This window comes from Paramormyrops kingsleyae, chromosome 11, assembly GCF_048594095.1.
Source record: "Paramormyrops kingsleyae isolate MSU_618 chromosome 11, PKINGS_0.4, whole genome shotgun sequence".
NCBI classification, from domain to species: Eukaryota; Metazoa; Chordata; class Actinopteri; order Osteoglossiformes; family Mormyridae; genus Paramormyrops; species Paramormyrops kingsleyae.
Window position 1 is genome coordinate 25,783,549 of NC_132807.1, and position 23,416 is coordinate 25,806,964.

Below are 23,416 nucleotides of genomic sequence, written 5' to 3' on the forward strand. Positions count from 1 at the left end.
TGTCAAATATGTCAAATTTGAGAGGCGGGATTCAGTGACTCTGCCTTAATCCAGACTATCACACAGAGCTGCAGTTTCTCCAGTGAAGCCCCCCCCCCCTCCCGGCTCCAAAATAACTATTTTTATCCTGTTCTCACTTTCATTGCTTATGCGGGGAGCGCATTTTCTCTCTCTGACGTGTTGACGTCCGTACTGGGGATCTTGCCGGGAAGCGAATCCGGACGCCTGGTAGGATTAGTGTAATTTTTGCCATGATTTTCCTTAAACAGAGTTATTCTGATACGTACCACGCTGCCTCGGGGACGCTTTTAGCTCCGCCCAGCCGGCATGCTGCAGACACCCGGCATATGGGCCTGAAAGGCACGGACCGACCTGGGAATAGGGTGAGAATCAGGCTTTGAAGTCATTTCACAGGGGGTTTAGCACAAGACGTGGCTTGTCTGCCTGGCGCTGGCAGGCACCGCAGGCTCTAACACGTGTGAACTTCTCCTGCTCCATCTCCCATGAATCACTGTATCTTCTTATATTTTCAGGTCAGGCTTAGCTGATGTATCAGTCCACAGCAGCCTGTGTGGCTTTACCCCCACATACAGCTGGATTTGCTCCTCTAAAGTGCAAGAACAGAGTCCTTCTTGAAGCTGCTATTCTGTATCTCGACTGTCCAACCAAATACCACTGGCCATCTTGTAATTACAGGAGATGATTTTGGTGTTCGGAGTAGAATGTTCTCAATCAGCACAGAGCCCCAACCTCAACCCAACATAATGCTCTGGGATGAATTGGGGTTAGAAACTAATCTGAGACGATTTTCTTCTTGAGATGAGTCAAAATTCTGCCGAGATATATTTAAAACAGCTGATAAGGCCAGACGTTGACGTTCATTACTTTGTTGAATGGTATATGATCGATTTATCAGATTTCATCTCTCCTGATCGCATCTCAAGCTTCCGTTCACACACTAAGAGCTATTTAGAGATGCCAGTTCACCATAGCTGCATGACTTTGGGATGCAGGCCCACACACCAAAAGGGACGACCGGAATCCCCCACCTGGAGGTGCCAGTAATTGATGTCCTTTAAAGCAACTGTTTAACTTCTTAAGTTTCCTTTTAAATTTGCTTTCACTTGTTTGTGCAGTGGCAGGGTCTTCCTCAGGTCACAGGTCTTTGTCTATAACCTTTGCCTGCTGCTCTAGTGCGAGTAACTCTTCTATAAAGACATCAAGGACTAGCATGCTCTGGCATTTGTCCTGGAGCCGTTCAGCCTGAGCATTAAACTCAAGGGTACAACAGAATAACCTCTTGCAGGACATTTACAGCTGTGCAAGTGCACATCTTTTTGAATGAAAAATGTACATCATGTCTGTCTATAGATCTATCAATCTAATCTATTTAAAGCATTTGATTCAATCCTTTTATCCAAAGTTGAGAAAGCAGCAGGGTTAGCCAGAGCAATCGCAGTTGAGGGTCTTGCTCAAGGGCCCAACAGGGAAATCCCTTTTCCGACTTTGGATTTCAAACCAGCAACCTTCTGGTAGAAGCACTTCGAAAGGTCCTTGTGTTTTTACATACATGGCCAGCATTTCTGACAGGTAGGTTTGCACCTTTCACGTTGGCCATCAGGGGGGTGTGTTTCTAGCCCACCCCCCACCCCTCCTCCCCGCTGGTTAAGAGGCACTGGGAAGCTCCCTGTCATGTGACTGGTGCTGATGTGGAGGGGGCTGAGCCTGCCATGCTAATGTGCGGTTGTCCGGGGCACTAGAGGCACATGGCTGACAGGGTCTGCTCTCCCCGCCCGTCATGCCCCCCTCCCACTTCATCAACACGGCCTAAAAATAATCCGTTGATTCAGCCTGCCTGCCGCTGCTGCAGCTAGCCTTCCTGCCGCTGAAGTCTGTCCTGCGGGCGAGTGCCCATTTTGGTGGAGGGGTGGGTTCCAGTGATGGATTTGGCTGATATGAGTTTGGGTTCTAATGGGCTCTAGGCTCCAGAGCAGTGTTTCGCAATCCGGTCCTCGGTGTCCCACAGACAGTCCACGTTTTTGCTCTCTCCGGCAAAAATGTGGACCGTCTAGCATGGAACTTGGAGGGAGCAAAAATATGACCTACTGTGGGTCCCTGAGGACCAGATTGGGTGACACTGCACTAGAGTGCCAGGTTCTCCAGATGCTGGTGCTCCAGTCTTGGCCAATACTGAGCCAGTACAGTGATGGGGTTCCCTAGGAATTGGTTCTCACTTGTTGGTTTCTTTTGGAGCTGACTCTGCAGTGTTGGGTAATACTGTGTTAGGACATATAATGTGGGGTTTTCCAGATACTGGCTGTTCATTATTGGGTTCTACAGGGACTGGCTCTTAATTTGTGAGGTCTACTGTTGGCTCTACTGTGTTGGGTTCTAAGGTAGCAGTGTTAGGCTTCCATGTTAGGCTGTGCAGTGCTGCCTTCTCCATGGCTTCTTCTGATAGTGCAGTGCTTGGGTTCTGCGGGGGAGTTTAATTGGGGTAAGCAGTATTAGGTACTGTTGCAATGGTCTCAGCCAACCCCTAGGCCCCGATCATTTGACATTTGAGCCCCCCCCCCCCCCCGACACGTGATTGACAGAGAAGCACCCGAGCTGTTTGTGTGCATCTCGCTCAGACGGCATCTGCTGCAGAGTGGTTTGATCTGCGCTGATCGCTTAAATGTGACTCCGCACGACGTGGCACCAACGTTCCTTAGCGGGCTTTAAATTAAAACCCGGCAAGGTGGCGAAAAAAAAAAAAACAGAGCTGCTGTTTTTATTCAGTTAAGGTGCCAGATTGACAGTCATGACCAAAGCTCAGGATCCTAAATACGTTCTGAGAATAGAACAGCAGAACATCTCCTAACAAGAATCAGCTTGATTTTCCCATTTCAATTTCATCTCCCAGCACGACTTAAAATGACCTGCCAGAGCTTCGGCATCGAGAGTCGGAGACAGAGGAGGAAAGGGGGGGAAGGAGGGAGGAGCCAGAAAATACTGACAAACCCCCCCCCCCCCCCCCAGGTCTGTGACGTTACCATGAGATGGTTTCAGGATCTTTAAATAGCCAAACAGCTAGTCCGGGCAATGGTGGGGGGCAAAGGTGCTGGCTGAATTGTTAGGCTTGAATTTGCGAAATATCAAGGTTCCTGGAGACAAGGATTTGGGGGAAGGGGGGGGGGGGGGTGGTTATTTCCCATGACAGCTGTCAGGGCTTATTTTCCTTCCCTCCGCCCTTTAGGACCCGAGGCTCCGCATTGCTGACCTCTAATGGATCCCCCCCCCCCCACCAATCCAGACCCATGGTGCCCCAGGGCCTTTTGGAGCGACATCTCCCTCACAAACACTGGGTGTGCCTTCCTTGCCCCAAGATCTGTAGCCTGCCATGTACTTGCCCCTTGCTGACAGCAGATGGCGTAGTGGTTAAGGGGACGGCCTTGCTGAAAGCCAGGCCATCTTCCTGCAGGGTCTAACAGCGACCCGCTGTTAAGCTGCATTAATTACACGGCCCATTATTGTTTCATCGTTACTCGCATTTTTTGCACAAACATGCGTGCCAATTGCTGAGCCTGGAACCCATAATGGTGAGCCGTCCATGCGGGATCTTTTTAATGTGTTCAGATGCAGTCTGGCAGTGGCTTACATTCAGTTACTAGGATTCCATTGTGAGATGTCATGTTATAATAATAAGATGTATTTTCAGGGATGCGTGCCCCCCCCCCCTCCAGTTTTTGTTCCTCCACTCCACCTCTACTCCCTGAGGAGGTTAACCCCCTGAAGCCGACAGTACACCTGGACCTACTGATCTTGGGGGAGGGGGGCGATTTGCCCAGGGTCTCTGTCTGCTCATGGCATCTAGGTCATTTGATCGGTGCTGAGCGGAAAAGTCATCGAGGCGCATTGAAGGACGCACACAGGTCCCGGGGGGGGACACTGAGTGTGCACGTGGCTTTGGCCCCCGGAGCTTCCCTGTTCACCTGCGGTGACCCCCTCCCGCCTGCCAGGACACATCCAGATTCCCGGAAAATCCAAGTGTCCTAAATACCTCGCCAGACTCCACCCACAGCCATGGCTAAGGGCAGCATGTGTGACAGAACAGGGGTCAGGGGTCACTCGATGTGTATCTGATTGCTTGTGATAGGCTGGGGCCCCTGACTTCTGCCCTGAGAGAGAAGACAGGAGCCGGTAGGGCATGGCCGTCAGCCCAGGGGCTGCAGACATCTCGTGACTCATGGTGGCGCCAGCCTTTAGCTTGCTCGGCCATGCATGCAGCTTTTAGAAAGAATGCTCTTTAAAATGGTCACAATGGGCCGTTCATATGGGGCAGGGATGCCAGACGTTGGCTTGGGATTAACATAGCTAACGATAATGATTGCCATCGCTGTAGTTGGATAACGTGTGGGAGTAGAACACTGATGAGATGATTTACCTTCCACCTGAACACTGTTTCCCTACTTTTAGCAATTCCGCCTCCCCTTCCAAGTGCTGCAGTGAACAGTGTGAAAGCTGCGGTACCTGGAGAGAACGGTCAGGGTGTGAAGCCTTCTGCTTCCTGTGAAGACGTGGGCAGGGAAGCAGGGTCCGGGTCTGCAGTGACACGATCGACCCTGACAGCCGTCAGTCACGGACGAGCCGGACTCCCCCGGCCGGCGAGGGTCCCGCGGCTGGCCCTCAAGGGGGGGGGCGGAGGGCGATTGGAAGGGGGCGGAGATCTGGTTCCGCCCACAGACAGAGGGACAGAGAAAAAGCGAGAACCATACAGCCGGGGGCCTGGCAACTGCCATCCTGCCTTCATAGTAGCTCCCGGAAAAAAATATCCACGTGTGAATCTGGCTTATGCACGCGCCAAGATAATGTGTCAGTGCTATTTTCAGGCCTGTTGTAAGCTGAAGGTTTTGTGTCTCCTTCCATTCGCTTTGTCTGCCTTTCGCTTTGATCATTTATGATTAGCCGCTAACGCGCACACCCCGGCCAGTTCTTCTTAGGGTCAGATTTTTGCAAGCCGATGCAACGGTCCGCTGGAATGGTTTCACCATTTCCTGCAGCTTTCAGTTTAACTTGTAATCTGTAGCATGACGTCTCTCCGTACATTTGGTAATGGATAATTTGAAATGTGCATAAAATTCTAACTGCACAGGAAAAGGGTGGGGATGTCTGTATTAGTGTGAAAGCATAAGTCAGACTTATGTCGATTTGGGTTTAGTGTATCCAGCTGGGTAGTGAAGTAGCTCAGGTTTAGTGCCTCAGCGTGCAGCAACAAGGATGGAAGCTTCCAACTGGCCCCATGTACTGTAGAGCTGCGCGAGGTGGTTCAGTTTGGTGGTCCGTCATGTATCTGCTTCTCCTACGTTAACGTCAGTGAGCAGCCTCTCACACCCAGGTTGGAGACCAACTCTGGAGGCTGGGTAGAGGCTCTGATCCTGTAGCTCATCAAGTAGAGTGTTGTGGGATTGAATCCTTGACAACATGCATAAAATTGCAACCCTTCTCTTTCTGCTATAAGTTGCTTTGGACAGATGTGTCAGATGACTGATCCCTTTCCTGGGGCCTGGACTGGGGGTGTCCCTGGCCAGGGGGACTGGGGGTGGTAAAGAAGAAGCCAAGACTCCAGGATGGAGTGGCTACCGTGGTAGGTGGGGAAGTCTGGGGGCCCACAGCAAGCTTCAAGGATGGGCACAGCTCAGGAGAGCTCTGGGGCCATGGGCTGGGCCCCCCGCTGTTAGTCAGCAGCCCATAGTGGGAAAAGCAGTTCCTCTGTTAGTGTTCACTTGAAAGCCTCAACTGTCATGTAAAGCTCTCTTTCTTGCTCACTTTTTAAAAATAATCCCTGAATTCTCAAGAAACCTAAATATGGCGTAAAAATCCCATGAAATTGGGCATCATGAGATGCCATAAAATGGTCTGAGGGCGTTTCCGCTCTCAGACAGTAGCTTGATGAAGAGCCGCGATGTGTAATCGTGTGAGGGATTCCCGGCTAATTCACAACACCAGACGGTTTATTTGGGTTTCTTTCCTGAAGGTTTGGAATCGACACCCCTGTTTGTCAGCCCATGTTTTCGCTGGCAAGTCGCTGGAGAGTCATTTTGCGTCGTGTTCTGAAGGGCTGACAGGAGGTCACGTTCACGGTGGAGGTGTCGAAAGGGGGGTCTGTACGTCACACCGCCCCCACGTGAAAAGATGCACTTGCCGCGTTGGGCCGTGTGGGTGTCTGCTGCTCGGTGGCGGCTTCAGCAGCGGAGGGGGGGGGGGGCGCGAGCTCTGGACTTGGCTCGCGGACGGCGCCAGATGACAGACTCAAATTAACGGGGAAAAGACGCTGCTGTTGTATAATGCGAAGGACCTTCGCAGCTCAGATAATGGGCGGGTATCTGGTCCTGAGAGAATCGCGTCTCTCTCCAGAAGCTGCCTCCAGACACGACTGGCTTTTCCGCGCTCACACATCTCCGACTCGGCGGATTATGAACGCCGAGACGTTCCGTGATGTGCTGAAAATACTCAGCCCCCGTATATTAATGGACCTCCGGCTCGTTTACCAAGCCTCGTGTCCCAGGCTGTGACCCTGAGTGAATGAGCCCCCCCCCTCACCACCACCCTTTTTTGTCTCATGCCCCCCCCCCCCCATTGTCTGCAGTCACTCAGCTGCAAGAGCATTTTCCGGTTATCAAATTCCATTTAATTATGGCCAGCACTCTCCCTTTGTACTTCACAAATTTGCCCAGGCCTCGGTAAATATCGGCGCGGGAGGGGGAGAGGCGAGGCGACCCCGGAGCTGGCTCAAACCAGACCCCGCCGCCCCCATTATGTAACTCACCTTCCGCTCTGCCTGAAGAAAAGCCATGTGCGCTCTGGTGAATTTGGAGACGCCCTTTCGACTGACTCCAGCTGCTGCCCTGTCTGCGCTGAGAGACGGTGACACAAGGGGGCGCTGTGGTGTCCGAGCCGTACACGAGCACTACTGATCTGTGAAGCATCTGAGCAATCAGAGGAAACACTTATCATTGCACCTCCTACATTTCACTTGAAATTATTTGCAAAATACGCCTGGAGGAGGGGGGGTGGGTCCCCCTGAAATGACCACCTTATAAGAATCAGCACCACCCACCCCCCCCAGCTGACACCCTCTGCCATTGCCAACTACCCCGACTGACAAATTTTATTTATCGTTGACACCCCTCCTGCCCCAGCAGGGGACCACCCCAATACCACTGTCAAAGTTCGGACGCTGCGGAGTGGTGAGAGACCGGGTCTGGGTTGAGGCTTCCAGGTGATGAGGCAGTATGTGATTGGCAGCCCGGCATGGCAGGTGGCTTCACCGACCCGTGGCGATAGAGCAGTGTTTGTTAACCGCTAACTGCTGGCCAACCGGCTGTGGAGCCAGGTCAGTCACTCAGCTCTGACAATCACAGGCCAGGCTCCCTGCCCTGCCCTCAATTCCTGAGAATCACCCCGACCTTCTGTGATCCCCTCCTGAACCCCCAGCTATAGTAGTCTGGTATCTTGGCAGGTAGGAGTGCTGCTAGGCTGCTAGAATCCAGACTAATCAAATAATATTCCCAGATTTTTTCAGGGTCCTATCAATCAGGGGCCCTTGGAATCATCCTGTCCCCCCTACTACCTTTTTACAGCGTCTCTGCAGGGTGAAAATGTCACAGAATTGCATTCAGACATCCATAGCTATGCTGTTACTAGGGTGGGATTCCTCTGTTGCACTGAGCTATTTGTGCAGTGTAGATAGTCTGCGTATCAGCAGCAAAAATACCTCAGCCTAGTTATTGCTTGTGCATATCTTGGGATGGGAACTGCTGTTATACCATTGAGGTAAGTACTTCCGTCCATCCATCTTATTACCACATCACCTTCTGAGAGCATTGGGGAAGCCCTTGACCGTGCTCAAGCCCACTTGGTAAATATTCCTCACACAAATAACAATGTCTTGCCCCCTTCTACGGGCTGCTGTCACAGCACAGTCCAACACCAGTGAGTCCAGTGGAGGAGGGGGAGATGCCACGGGCGCTGGCTGATTTGAAGGACACGCGGACGCTCGGTCTTGCAGGCCCTGCCCGCCGGTTGTTCCGGCTAATGGCCGAGGGGGTGTCCCCTGATTCCATGCCCGTGGTTTATGCATGTGCCTGCTGGCCATGTTATAATAACCCGAATCTGCTGTTAGCATGATAAATTAGCACTTAAAATGCAGTGGTTTGTTTTACTGCCAATCCCTATATAAATAACACTTGTTTGAAGGGGGGGGGGACAGGCACTGTGCATGCTCTTCCTGGATCATGTGGGCTTCCTCCCACGGTCTAAAGGCATGCAGTTAGGCTAACTGGTGTCACTAAATTGCCTGTGATTGTCTGTGTGTGTGTGTGTGTGTGTGTGTGGGTGGATTATGTTTACTTTACATGGTGGGGACCAAATATGCCCCACAATGCAATAAAAACCTGTTATTTTAACGTTGTGGGGACCATTTTTCAGGTCCACACAAAGATCTGTGAATGCAATAAGAAAAAAACTAAAAATGCAAAAAGTCTCGTATTTTGTTTGGTTATTTGTGGTTAAGGTTAGGGCTGGGCAGTGGTTAAGGTCGTCCTGTTGGGATTAGGGTTTTACCCATAGAAATGAACCGAGAGTTCCCACAAAGGTATAATTACAAACCTGTGTGTGTGTGTGTGTGTGTGTGTGCGCAACCTACATTAGACAGGCATGCTGTACCATTGCCTCGCACACAATACTGTCTGGAAGAGGTTCCAAGTCCACCCAAAGATAAGTGGTTGGAAAATAGATGCGTGGATGGATGGATGGTTTTAAGTGAAACATTACAGTGTTTTGATGTCAGTAACTGAAGTCTGCATAATTCAAAGTGCTGTTTCACCCAGTGCAACCAGGTATTTGAATGAGAAATGCACATCCCTTATGCCTGAAAGCCATATTCCTTCCATAAGCAGCTTGGATGTATATGTTTATGCACTGCCAAACACATTCCCTTTAACATTCCCTTGTTAAAGGGAATGTTTCTGATGCTGTATTTCAGTTGTGTTCCATGTTTAGATTTTTTTTGGGGGGGGGGACTCCAAACTCCATACTCCATACATAGGTATTGCCACCACAGTGTGCATGGACCCACAAGAATATTGGTGCAGATGGACTAGTTAGCTTATTGAATAATTTAAGAGGCTTGTCCCAAGGTGAGCTACTTGTTGATTTGTCCCACCTTTACAAATCGTGAAACTTAAAAATAATTATTAAACTTCTATGCAAATGCATTACTAGTTCACTCACAGCACCATTTGTTATGAGCAGAAGACAACTAAAGCCACCGTTCCCATTCCACCGTGCCAGCGAGCGGAGTTTTATTCTGCTGCTTGCATCGTGCCCTGTACAGCCTGGGCTCCGGGTTCGCTGTGACCCAACACTAGATAATGGACGGATGCAGGGAACAAAAAAAACGTGCCTCCCTAATTATTATACATGATTATAAACAGTCCTGCTCAAATGTATACATTAAGGATGTACTTAAACCACGTGATCTTTTATACTGTCGTCGGTGACATGCATGTCGCCATAATACGCAGCTGTGGGGGGGGGGGATACTGCACGTCACGAGTGGCTGTCGCTGCCTCGTCGATCTTTAAAAAAAAAAAAAGGAAAGCAGACATGCCCCGCTTTAATCCGCAGGCTGGTCTTTGAGGTCGGGGCTTCATGTGACAGCATGTTTCCCCTGGTGCTTTCATTTCTCGCGTCTCGCAGATGTAATTTTCATTATTCTCATCACCCATGAAGCCGAAATTCAATTTACGTCGAATTTTTAATGTGCTTGAAGGTAACGAAATAACCTCACTCAGCACGTTGACACCTCTGCTTCTTCTATCTTTGTTAAATGGGACAAGCTTGGTCACAGTTGCTATGATAATGCAAGCCATATCGACCGTCTCTGCTCCATTTTTATTCATGCCTTTTGCTTATTTTGGTCTGACACGAATTTTTGCGCAAATGCCCCCTTTCGCTGATGAGTTATGTGCGATTTAATAGGGTCAACATGTTTAAATCCTTGTGAAATCCTGCACGGCTAAATGAGAGGAAACCACAAACAAACATGAGCAGGCAGAAGGCTGGTCGCAGCCGGGCTGTGGTAGGGGGCAGAAAGGCTCCACACGCTGAGGTGCGCTGGCAAATGTTTGCTGAGGTTTACGCAGACTTTCCCCGCTAATGCAATTACACACTGCGTTGCCCGCAGGAATGTTCCATCTGAACAGCAGACAACCGCTCCTAACAGCCTGATCCAGGACCGGTATTTCTTAACACTACACTGACCAGTCAGTTTTATTCAGGTGCAGTGTTAAAGTGGGCCAGTGCCGAACCCACTCCCCCAAAAGTGTATAGGTGAAAATTATAATCGATTTAGATTGCTTTTCTCTGTCATGAAATTATAAAGCGTCTTTGTTGAACATATATGTGTACTTAAATCCGCGTACTATCCAGTTGCGCTCCGGTCCCAGGGAGATGGATGTATGGCGGGGACGCACGCTGACACGTCACGTGTCCCTGTCTCCGCTTCGGTCCCTTTTCGGATGCGGGAGATGCTGATCTGCATCCACGGCAAGTTGTAATCAGGAGGCGAGTCACGGGATGCCGTGCGTGCGGCTGGCGTCACACAGACGATAGCTTGATCCGGCGGGATGTGTGGCTGAGAAAAGACAAACGGGACTGGCTGTAGAAAGAGAAAGAAACTTGTTGACTCGTCTCTGTAGCGCCGGAATCCAGTCTATTACCTGACCTCTCAATCTACAGGAGCTGTCCGTTCATTCGGGCTTAGAAGCGCTCGCCTGTTATACAGGACGGATAGGTTTATTTTGGGGAACAGTATATTCTGCACGTTTGTTGAAACTCCAAAAATAATCACCTTTTGAATTAACACAACTTTCACAGTTTCGGTACCAAGAAGGAGCCGTTTCAGATCTTGGACCCGAGCGCTCTTCGACGGCGGGGCGATGGCTTTCATGGTGAAGCACATGGTGGGGGGACAGCTGAAGAACCTGACCGGCACTTTGGGGGACGACAAATCGGACGGTGAGAAATCCGAAGCCGGTTCCAAAGGGATGACCGAAGAGGAGTATGAGCAGTACCAACAGCAGCTGCTCGAGGAAAAGTAAGGACGCAGATAGTTACTTAATCTGAGATGCGATGTATTTTACGCGTAGTGGGGGTTCGGAAGCTGATCTGTGGGCGCGTTCTGTGGATGGATGCATATTCAGGCATGTGGTGCGTTAATTCCCGAGTCCCGCTGCGATCTGCCCCGCTGCCCCAGTCTCTCCATCCCAGTCATCCACCGCCTTCACTTAAACCAGCTGCTGCGCGCACAGGACGGTTTCCAGTCCGATATATCTCTTATTCTTCGTTTCTTTTTAGTCTGTCTCGTTGCTAGTTCGTCTATTAATGTTTTCAATTCTGATTTAAATTAATATAACCTACCTAAAGAGAGATGCAATTATGGAGGCAACCTGTATCACTTATTTCAAGTTTGAAAATCTGTGCCTTTAATATCGTTTTCATTTTTTCCCACGATAATTCATTAGTTAAACCCAATTGAAATAATAAGTAATATTTTCCAATTCGTTTCCGCTATCCTACAGCTTGAATTATTGAAACAATTTTTTAAGACCTTAAGTTTAAATGTAATATTTTTAGCTCAGACAGAAATGGACTAAATAACAGTTATGCAGATAATTGATGATATCTCCTGATTTTACAATTGCATCCAGAAACAAATTTGATCTGATTCTTTGCAGTGAAATCCAAGGTTATGAGAGATGGAGCCCCGCTCATTATCACGCAGTGTGTCTAAGGTGTGGAGTAAATTGCGGTTCCAAACATATATTTCTTTTGAACCGACCACGTTTTGTAAGAGACACGACAATGAGAAAAACGGTTTCATTTAACGGTGAGTGCTATGCAATTCGGTTCTTTGTTAAATTAACACTGGCAATTGTGCGTTACTGTCCTAAAAATAACACGACCGAGAAAAGAGTTTTCTTGAAGAACCTTTCTGACTTGTCATTTATATAACCCTCCATTGCACTTGTACATACCAATCTATCCCAATTTGAAAAAAAAACTGGTTTAGATAAGAAAGGCTGAAGTGTAATTACATGATGCACTACGGAGCAGACTGTGATGCCTGTGACCTTCACTCACAGGGCGACGTGACCTGCTCTGCTTTTTATATCGTCCAGATTTTACTTCTAGAAAAGGTAAACAGCTAGTTAATAAACTGCTCTATCCTCTAACACTGAATTTCTAGTTAAGACAGCAAGCTGCACCCTGAGATGGGTTGGTGCCCCATTCTGGGTTGTTCCCTGCCTTGCGCCCGTAGCCTCCAGGATAGGTTCTGGATCCCCCTCGACCCTGAATAGGATAAGCGGTATCAGAAAATGGATGGGTGGGTGGGTGGATGGATGGATGAACAACAAGGTGCTGTGTACCTTACTGAAGTGGAAAAGCTAAAAACGTAAGTCTTTAATACACAATGTTTAAGCACAGAGGTCAAAAAAGAAATTTTCTTTGTTTCCGACTTTAATTCCAGAGGTGTTTTTTTTCATGCACTGTTGTTGTACTTTATCACTGCCCCCATCCCTGAAAGTCCCTCTTTAAATGACACGACAGCTGTACATCTCCTTCTCTAGACATGTTCAGTCTCAGAAATGGTGGGTGCCATCAAGCACAAGCCCGCGCTAATGGCTTTGGGTGTGCGAGCTCACAGCCGCGGCACCGCTAATCTGATCGGCGGCGCGCTGAGCTACACTGAGCTACACGCTCCTTTAACATACTGGGTAGCTAGTGTGGCGCCAGAGGTGTAATAAAGGGCTCCTGAAGAAACACCAGCTATGTGCTGATTGGATAACGGCTCGCTGTCAGTCTGTGAGTGTACAACAAGCGGCCTCCATACTGTCCCCTGCTGGCACAAAGACCAAAATTCATAGTTTTGATATGAAAAAAAAAAGTTTTGAGGTTAAATTTTCACCTACATAGTATGGACAGTAATGCACTGTAAGTTCTGGGGTGATGGAACTGAGGAAGCTGGGGATACAGGATGTAGCAGGATCCTTAAGGCTGGCTGCCATTGGATTATCTGCGTCTGGGCGGGTCTTTGGTTATCTGAGCTTTTGCTGCATAAACAGAGGGTCTGTCTTGTAACAAACTGTTGGTGAAGTAATTATTTTTGTAACCTCTTTTTTCCCTCACACTGCCTATTCCTCCTTGAAACTTTTGCCGGTTCCATTCAGCTGACAGCAACACTTAGTTACGCTCATTGGGCAGCAGGGGGCGTTTATCAGATGCTTGCTCGCCAGCCTGATTTTCCTTAACACCGGGATGGCCAATGCTGGCCGAAGTTGTGTGTAGCAGCACTCTCTGCAGGCCAACACTTTCAGGGGCACGTTTATAACAAGGACTGGCGGACTACTCTTACTTCTACTCTTGTCACCCCTGCTGGTCACTGTTAATCCCTGGGACACTGTCCCATATTAGGCGAGCCATTCAGAAGATGAACAACAGCAAGCATGGTGGTTAAACACACGGCCTTGAAACCAGGTAGTTCTGGGGAATTTCTGTTGTACCCTTGAACAAGGTAATGTATCTAAATTGTCAAAGAAAAAATCTTTATACAAGGATGAAACTTTGAACAAAACCTTCACATTAATGGAAGAATATTATATAATATTAACCTTAGCAGCCTTCCATCATGGGGAGGCTGACGGTGTGAATTAGACAGGGTCTCACAGGAGTCTACGAGCCGTACCTCATTGGCGATGCCTTTGCACCCACCTGCACACATTAACCCTCACGGGAAAAGTGTTAAAAAAAAAAACACAGCATGATCTGTGCTTATTATGAGACGATCTTATTTAATGGTTATGATAATTATGAGGGGGCCAATGTCACCGGGACGTACTATTTGGCTAATGCTGAAGGTCCATTGAGTGATGGTTAAATCCCGCACTTTAATCTCCGGGGGGGGGGGGGGGGGTAGCCGAACGGCACTTGAGCTAAGAAGCTTCTGCAAGTGCAGCCTTGCCTGCTCGGGAGGAAGGTGATGGAGACGGGATTATCCCCTTAGCAGACACCCACACGTTCGAGAGCAGCGTCGCTTTCAGACCCTCAGTAGTGCTGCTCGTGTTCAGTCACATGGGTACGATCGCTTCACCCCCCTTTGCATAGGTGTCTTGATATAACACTCACACTCTGTAACAGTTGACGTCACATGCTGGGCGTGTATGTCGCGATTGTGTTAAAAGGTGTGAGATGGGGGGGGGGGGTGGGTGGGGGTGTGTGTAATTATGTATTAGTGTGGGTGTTTTTTAATGTGTAGTTCAGCCAGCCCACCACCAACATGGGACTTGTCTCCCATCCCCCAGGCAGGAGAGAGATGCCAACTTTGCCCAGCGGAAGGCAGAGCGTGCCACGGTCAGGACCCACTTCCGGGATAAATACCGACTGCCAAAGGTGACTAGATATGTGCCTGATTTATTTTTAAAAGAGACGATAAAAGAGCAGAATGATAGATCCTAAAAGAGCAGTGTTAGAACAGCTAGTATATGCTCACACATTTTAAAATGTTTTTATCCGATTTATAAACATTTGCCAAAGCAATTTAATTTGCATTGTGTGATGCCAGGTTTTGTGCTTTAAAGGGCTTGGCATTGCAAAGTGGTTACTAATCAAACCTTCCAGAAGATTAAAAAATAATTTGTGTTGCTCTGTGGCAAAGTCATGGTTCTGCATCCCGAAACGCAAAGCTATGCAATCACTTCATTCCCCACCCCTGTCTCTGCCCCCCCCCCCCCCCCTCACCCCTGCCCCCTCCTCTGTGTCAGAGTGAATTGGATGATGCACAAATCCAGCAAGCAGGGGAGGAAGTGGAGCTGCCAGCAGAGCTGGCCAAGATGATCGCAGAGGACAGTCAGGAGAAGACCCACAAGCGGTCAGTCATTGGGCAGCTGGGCAACATCCAGAATGTAGACCTGGACCAGCTGAAGGACAAAGCACAGTCCACGCTGGAAGACCTCCGGCACTCGGCCGAGAAGTGTGACGTCATGTGATCTGTGACTCCGCCTCCCCCCTGGCTCCTGGGGACCCGCCTCCCGCACCCTCGTCACTGCCGGTGACGGTCATTGGTACCAACACAGACGTGACCACATAAGTCAACTTACATGCAAACCAACAAACACCAGCCATTCAGGCCAAACCATTTAAATACACAAACACAAAAAGAGCGAGGAGTTAGATTATAGCTTTGTTGACCAGTCTGGTGAAGAATTTATCTGGAACTGTTCAGAACGAGCAAAATAGTCTCATTTCCTCATTTAATTTAACTTCAATCCCATTTTTCTTCACCTCCTTTTTTCATTACTTTGTCACTCTCAAGCAGGGTAACGTCAAGCATGTCCGCATCCAAGTAAGAAAACTGTATTCATTGTAAACCCCCATCCATCCAACCATCCATCTATGTTATGATGAACACAGGGTATGAGGCAGGATTGCCACTCCATCAAAGCTCATCTTTTTAACACACTTGTGTATGAAATCTTGAAATGAAATTGTATTTTTTGATATATGAGGCATAGTAGCATAATGCCAACATCCTAGGTGTGTGTGTGTGTGTGTGTGTCTGCGTGTCTGTGTACACACACACACACACACACACACATACATACACTGGAATCCCATGAACAAAGACAAGTATTTTGTTTTCCAGTGTCTTGATTTTGCCCTACACACATGAATACACAAACACGGTTATATAATGTCCACAGAGAAAATATCCAAAAACTTCAGAAAAATCAAGAAATAAATAAGTCAATGAAACAAACTTCATCTAATCAGGCGGTCAAAATTATCAAAGTTGCCACACACTGCAGTGGTGGTGTGACAGTCCAGTGTTTCCCAACCCTGTCCTCGGGGCACACAGATGCCTTCTTTGCTCCATCTCAGCTCCAAAAGTGTGGACTGTCTGCGGGTCCCTGCAGACCAGGTTGGGAGACCCTGTGACAGTGTGTTTGCTGGGAGGTTGGCTGCTATGGGCACGTGTGTCGCCTGCAGCCTTTGACCCGACAGTGTCTGCAGTCCACTGCTTGGTTGGCAGGTCCCACTGCGATCCGCAGACACGCTGTGTGACCTGTCATCCAGTCACTGCCCACTGAGATCCCATCCCCCGAAGCCCATCTCTCTGTCCATGTCGACGGTGAGTGCTTGTGCTGATGGTTCATTGTTGTATCGCCATTTGTTAATTAGTGTGTTCAGCTTTCAGTCAGTGAGGTTGTCCCTCTCTTATACTGAGTGTCGGTTGTTACAAAAAATAGTTTAAAAAATAAATCCTCATCTTGTCTAAGTATAATTAGTTAAAGTAAGAGATAGACAATCCCTGGGTGTTCATGGATGAAGGTGAGCTGTAATAGTACATAATATTACCACCCAGGTGTAACTGTTTTTCAATTTCTGAAAATATTGGCTATTTGGTAAAATGCTGTGGCAGGTAATGAAAATGTGCAGTTTGTGATACTTGTAGTGACATATTTATATATTTTTGATTCACTCATTAAGTGATTTATTTTTATGAAGTTACTGGTCTTGCTGTCATGTCTGAGCCTCTTTGGGGTGGAACAATAGTTTAAAAATGACCTGAAGCCCATGTTTGTGCAGGTTGTGCTTTGCATGCAGCCAAAAGCATCGCAAAAACCCTTTAATATTGTCAATATTAATCATCTGGAACAACTTACCTGAGCTCAATAAAGATATACTAGGAATATCAACTTGGGATTTCTTGTTATTTCTCGTGTGTGTGTGTATACTTATAGCCAACTAATCTGTATGTTTACAGTTTAGAAGGTGGTGTGGTTTAATTGAATTTATTAGATGCTAAGACCTTAGCAGTGAGTTAGCACTAATCGATTTATGAGCAGCTTATACTGGGAGAAGACCAGTGCGCTCGGTACTAAATCATGCAGCACTCCATGCTTGTTCACCAAATATCTGCAATTTTCATGCCACTAATATATTTTTTTCACATAACACGTAAACTAGGAAGGCACATATCTGTCAATTACAGCGAGTTAATTAGGCTTTTCTGAACGAGAAACATACGATTTCACAATTTGATTGCATAGTTCACTGCATTTTATCCACCCATGTTATTTCTGGAACCCCTCGTCATATTCAGTGTCACGCGGGGTCCAGAGTCTATCCCGAAGGCTACAGGCGCAAGGCAGGGGCGCCAACCCTGCATTTTATATTTAGACGTATAGTATGTACCCTTTGCCAACTATCTAGAATGTTCAATTTCTAAGACAGTTAAAATTATGAAAATGAAGTCCGCCCTTTTCCCGCTTCAGTTTCAAATCTATGCCCGTCAGTGAGTTCGTCGCCTAACCGATTTTTCAGGTCTGTAAAACGCGGCTGAAACGGAAAAGTCGATATCATTACATAACGGCAGATGGCGACATAAACACATATTAGATTACTTTTTTCTATTGTTAAAACATGGTTAATTCTTCATAAACGTAACTTATTTGCGTCTTTATGTTTAAGCACGTAAATCAGTCTGGATTTAACTGTTTTTACCATTCTACCGTTGAGAAGTGTCTAAATATCTAATGCACCAGCAGTTCATATAGGCCTACGTATTTTTAGGCTACTGTCTGCATAGTACAGATGGTAGTCATTATTTTTTCGATATCACGATTGTTTTCTGATAATAAATAAAATATGTGCCTAATATTTTTGAATTATGAATATAGGCCTACTTAATAAATAGTAATTTGGAACAGTTAAATATCTTTAAAACTTTTCTAATTACTGACTTTCCTACGAACCATGGATGTAAAAACAGCGAACTGTTGGTATGCAGGCCTACAACTCAACAGATGTATGTAAAATAATTATTGAATTGATAAACAACCTCAATAGCCGGTACTGTCTTCTGCGACGATAAACAAGAAGCGATTATACAGTTCTGGCAATTGTTTCCATTTCGGTCCTTCACTGGAAGGAAGTTGGGGTATGTAGAAAACTAATGAGCACTGGAAGACGGATTCTGAAGGGCAGGAATTATTTAGCGAGTAAAATGGGCATCAATCTGGCTGGGATATAGAGACTAATAGAACTTCAAGCTATTTCCTGGCCATTTTCCTCAATAAACCGTTATAAAAAAAAAATTAATTACAACCAGAATGCATCAACAACAACAAAATAATACCACAGCATTGCTGACAATGCCATCTGTGTTTCTGGCTCCTGCCGTCGTCACGTAGCAGAGTCGGTGACATTCGCTCTGCCACCTGCATCTACACAAATGCGTCCCTGGTTTCTCCGTCTGAAATTTTGGTCAATAAAACAGCAAGAAGGCCCGGGTGTTGCTTTGGCTTTTCCTTGGCTTACAGAGGGGGAAAAAAATCAAGTTATTTACCATTTCAATGGCAGTAAGTCCTGTCCCTATTGGCAGTTTTCAAGTGTGGTTTGAATGGAGAGAGCTGTAAAATATATTGATGCTGATCCCCTCCTCTATACCCTGGCTGCAAGGCGTGAACAGTCTTAGGTCTGGAAAAACGCAGGGCTACTGCATGGCCAGTCTGACACAAAAGGGTGAAACGGGCCAGAAAATACTATTCTTTTCCATTCAGTCCAATCAATCAGAGCTTAGAAACTCGCCAGAATTAAGAGAGCGGGGGAGGCGGAAGGGGAAAGGGAGGGGAATGCAGGGCAGTAGTTATTCTGTCTTTTAAAATTTATTTTGCAAGGACGTCATGGTATAGAGCTGTGCCGAAGGTTTGCTCTTGGGTTTACTGCTAAACAGAAACAGATTTGTTGTTCCTGCGCTTTAATTTAATGCGGTGAGCTGCGCATGTGAGCTGCTAGCTGTGGAATGTTTCATCAGGGACTTCTGCCTCCCATTTGGAGACTTCTCAGTTTTCTTTATTTTTTTCATTCTTTTCTTTTAATCGAAGAAGGAGAGAGCGTTGCGAGTAAGGACCACACAATCTGTGAGTTACATAAAAAAAAATTAAGCATTTTATCCTGTATGTGACGCGCGGCTTGCCAAAAACTGGAGTTGCTATGGAAATGTATCCCACGACGGATTTTGGAGCATCGGCCAATCGTCTAACGGGACCGTAAATGAGAGAGGGGGGGGGGGGGCAGGAGGACAAACTTCTCCTTTTTCTGTTTTGCAGGAGAGGAGAGGAGAGGAGAGGAAAGGAGTGGAGGGGGGGCACGTAGGGGAAAAGGCTAAACGAAGCGTGAAGCGTAACAGCGAGAGGGACAAAGACGCTGGGCAGCGAGGGAAAGGCGCTGGAGAGACGCACGTTTCCCCGGGGGGAGTATTTCAGAAATACCCAAACAAATCGATGAGTTATAGCAGGGACAGGAATCCGGGACGTGGAGAATGTCGGACGGAGCTTGGGTGCCTACATTGTTTCTCCTTTAAAAAAAAAAAAAAGCGATCGGAATAGTATCGAGGAATTTGTTTATAATCCAGTAGAGCCGTGGAGGACTTGTTGGTTTAAATTCATAAGGTGGGATGCCTTGTTATGGGACGAAAGGAGTCTAAGTAAAGTCGCTGAAACTTCGACCACGGGGGTGTAAGCACGGAACCAGCCAGGACTCCATGAAGGCAGATCTTGCTTTGCTTTTCTAAGTAGCAGCAGCATGCCGTCCAGTCCTTTGACATGTTCATGGACGCGTATTCGCATAGGAATTGTTATATAACCTAAAGTTTAGTGCAATAAAGTGGGGGGGGGGGGACCAGGTTCGCTCATCGCCGGACTGAAGCCCGGGATCTCAGGATGAAAACTTGGTGCAGCGTCCTGGCGCTTCTGGGCTGGTCAGTGGTCCTTCACGCGCAGTATATTTGCTGGCAAGCGCTGCTTAAATGTCAGCAAGAGGCAGACTGCGAACTGGCGTACAACCAGTACCTGGCCGCCTGCGAAGCGAACATCAGGGGGAACGGGCGTCAGTGTCCCAGCCACTGCATCGGCGCCTTGGTCAGACTCAACCAAACCCGCAACGGGCCGGACCTGGAGACCTGCGACTGCGGCCAAGACGTACAGTGCAGGAGAACTAAACGCGCCATCGAGCCGTGCCTCCCCCGGAGGTATCCAGTTGATGCAGGCGGGATCGGGTGCACGGAGGCCCGCCAGCGATGCGAAGAGGAGCCTGACTGCCAGGCCGCCCTGACAGACTACCTGTCCAACTGCGGGCAGCTTTTTAACGGCAGGAAATGCTCGGCGAAGTGCAAGAGCACAATACAGAGGATGCTGTTCATCCCCAGCGGCGTGCTGCTGAACCGCTGCGTGTGCGACGGCGTGGAGAGGCCATTCTGCGAGGTGGTGAAGGAGAACATGGACAGGTTGTGCTCCGTCGTGGACCAGGGATTATCTACGTCGTACGGGGACTTTGAAGACACGTACGAAGACGAGGACTACGACCCGAAAACGGACCGGCTGGAGACGCGCTCGGACGCTGCGACCTCCTTCTCTGGTTTTTCGCCGTTATCGCACCAAGTCGCCCAGATACACGCAGTGGCGCTTCTCACTGTCTACTGGAGCAGACTTTTGTAATGACAGGGGAAGAATTTTTTTAATCGGCTATTTTTTAAAATCATAATTAGTTAATTGGTTCAGCTTTGAGCACATTTTTTTTTGTTAAGGGAAACGTCTGCCTGCGTTTCGCACGCATTCCGCAAGACTGCGGACAAATTATGGAAGTATGAATGTCGTTACCAGAGCCCATAAATTTGGGTTTGCTTGCTTGTAAACATGAAGCGCGGTATTTATCCGTGTTTTCTTAGAGACGAACTTTAAAGTGGCCGTTCAAACGCGTTCGTTTCCCCCAGTAGGCTATTAACAAAAATACCGTTTGAATAAGCTGATGCCAAGAGAAAATTGGCCGTAATAAGTTTTAAAAAAGGAAGTAGATTAGAAAAATGTGTAAGTGGTCAATACAAAGAAGGTGAACCTTTTATTATTTTATTCTCGATGAGCCATGCAGCCGTAGAGAATACAGTCCTCCTGCACTCCCACTCGTTTTGTTTCGTCTCAGTGCCTCTTGAAGTGTGCGGCTTTTATTAAGACTTTAAATAAACAGCGACGCGCTCCAGTTTCGGCACCATTGTAGCGGGCGCACTTGAGATATTTGCGGCCAAGTCGGGTAGAATTGGCGACTTTATCACATAAAGCGGTTAAATTAACTGGAGTGTTTCCCCGCTAATCGCCACTCCGCCCGCATAAGTGAAGCCTCTCACGGACTTTGAATTGGCGCCTTACGGAAGAAATATCAGCCTTTATGGTCGTTGCATGGGAATTTTGTATTTAGGTGTGGCAGTTTTAGGTTGTTTTCCAATTATTCATATAGTTCTCAGACCTCTGCGAAATAGTTGAAATGCGTAACTGGTAACTTTCAGGCAGTAACACTTGAGATGGAAAATTGTTTAGAGTTTTTGTAATGAATATATTAATATCATAAGGCAATCGTCTGTTCATGTATTTTCCTATGGGTACAGTTCTTGATATTTTTGTAACTCATTTTTATAAGACGATCATTTTGGGTATGGATTTATCGTTAATCGCATTTTTCTTTCGGATTATACTCATGTTCCAGTATTGTAATCTTTACATCAGATAAAAAGTGGCTTGACGAATGTGATATTTATTCCTATATATGCTGAGGCGTTGACTCTGTTTTATGTTGATTTTAACTTACCATGTGAAAATGTAAATGTGTAACATTATCTACATAATGTATAGAAAAAATATATTTATGTCTCAAAGAAAAAAAACCCAGTTAAATAAAACAAGTAAACTTAATTACGTTACCATTGTTTTAAGTAGTCAGACGTGTTTTATTTTAATTTGTTAGCCCATTAATTTATTTTAGTTGTTAATTAGCAGTTTGTAGTTGGTCTTATGGTCTCCGGAAATACTAGCAGCATCATCTGGCGCCAGGTGACGAAGTGCGAAGTAAAGTCTCGGATTCATTGAAATTCCAGATGTGAAAATTACATCCGTAAAACCAACTGGACAAAGTCTGTCATAGAGGCAATAACTGTGAAGCTACAGTGCGACTGTCACTATAGCACCTTAATATTGTACTTAAGCCTTATTTATTTGGCTCTACGCTGAAACGTAGGCGTACTTGGCGCCAGCTGTGATTATACATCGAGATCGTATAATACAGAACTCTGTTGCGAATGAAGGAGGCATAGTTGAGCATTTTATGTTTGAAAGATCACCATGTAAAATGGAGGTGGTTATCCGACATATTTTGGTCAGAACTGTAGGTAATTTACTGTAATATAAAATTCGACAGGCGGTCTCAGAAGTGGCTGTAAAGGTTCACTTGTAGGCAGGTGAATGATAAAACGGTACCAGAGTTTAGAGTAACTGAAAGCTGGGGGCATTGTAAACTGTTTTTATGTAATGTTATGCTTAAAGGTCTTCTGGATTTATCGTTTATATTATACTGATTTTATATTTATTGTATTACAATATACCTAACCTGAAATAGAAAAGGAGTTGTGTTAGCTAGTATCGTAGGGCGACTGAACGTTCTCGATTCCTGGAAATGTGTAGAAACGGCTGCAGATGTGAGATTTGAACCAGGTAATTAACTGTATGGTGCTTTCATGAAGGTTCACACCCTACTTGTCCATTAGGGTGGGGTGAGAGTGCCCCCGGGGGGGGGGGGCACTGGAATGCCCGCCCACCAGTGTGGCAGGTGCCCTCAGCTCCCACCCCAGCTTCCTCTGGGAACTTGGTCAAAACAAACGCACACGCAGCAACCTCTGGGGGGGGGGGGGGGGTTGTATACAGTGCCAGGCCTGTGCAGAGCTTCATTTGTTTATTTATTAATTTTCACTGAATAGCTTTTTTCCATACCAATCTCAGCCTCTCATGTGTGCTGATGATATGGGGGGGGGGGGGTCTTTGTGTCCCATGCATACACAATGTTCCATTCATGGCAGTGGAGTGTCTCCAGAAAGGATTGTTGGCATGTGTAAAATGGGGGGGGGGGGGGGGGGGGTTGGCTTGAAGACCCACTGCTTCTTGAGGATTAACCCCTCCCCCCTTCCCACAACAACCAGCTCTCCAATTTGACCGCTCAACAGTCCCCCCCCCCCCCCTTATTTAGGATATTTACTGAGCCCTGGGGAGAAGAATACGGGAGATGTGAGAGGTCCAAGTGCTATTCATATTGTGGAGCTGAGATGGAGGCCAATCAGAAGGTCTGCACTGGCTCACCTATGGAGTGTGTGCCCCCCCCCCCCCCTTGGCCTGTGCCTGGGTCCTCCCCCTGATCACCTGTGAGCGATACCCCCCCCAGCACAATTCCCAAATCAGGCCCATGAGCCCGTCCCCGGAACCAACAGGAACATGGA

At 47.3% G+C, this 23,416-nt stretch overlaps 2 protein-coding genes across 2 annotated transcripts; both read left to right on the forward strand.

Moving 5' to 3' along the window:
* The first annotated feature begins 157 nt into the window (after nucleotides 1-157).
* On the forward strand, nucleotides 158-16,799 carry LOC111847976 (complexin-3). The gene is made up of 4 exons (XM_023819626.1): nucleotides 158-228; nucleotides 10,921-11,140; nucleotides 14,406-14,493; nucleotides 14,865-16,799. Exons 2-4 carry the CDS (start codon nucleotides 10,983-10,985, stop codon nucleotides 15,087-15,089), a joined length of 471 nt encoding a protein of 156 aa, XP_023675394.1. The 5' UTR covers nucleotides 158-228; nucleotides 10,921-10,982; the 3' UTR covers nucleotides 15,090-16,799.
* A 1,958-nt stretch (nucleotides 16,800-18,757) lies between these two features.
* Nucleotides 18,758-21,845, forward strand: LOC111847967 (growth arrest-specific protein 1-like). Its single transcript, XM_023819610.2, has one exon. The coding sequence runs from the start codon at nucleotides 19,827-19,829 to the stop codon at nucleotides 20,598-20,600; it is 774 nt and encodes a 257-aa protein (XP_023675378.1). The 5' UTR covers nucleotides 18,758-19,826; the 3' UTR covers nucleotides 20,601-21,845.
* The last annotated feature ends 1,571 nt before the right edge of the window (nucleotides 21,846-23,416 follow it).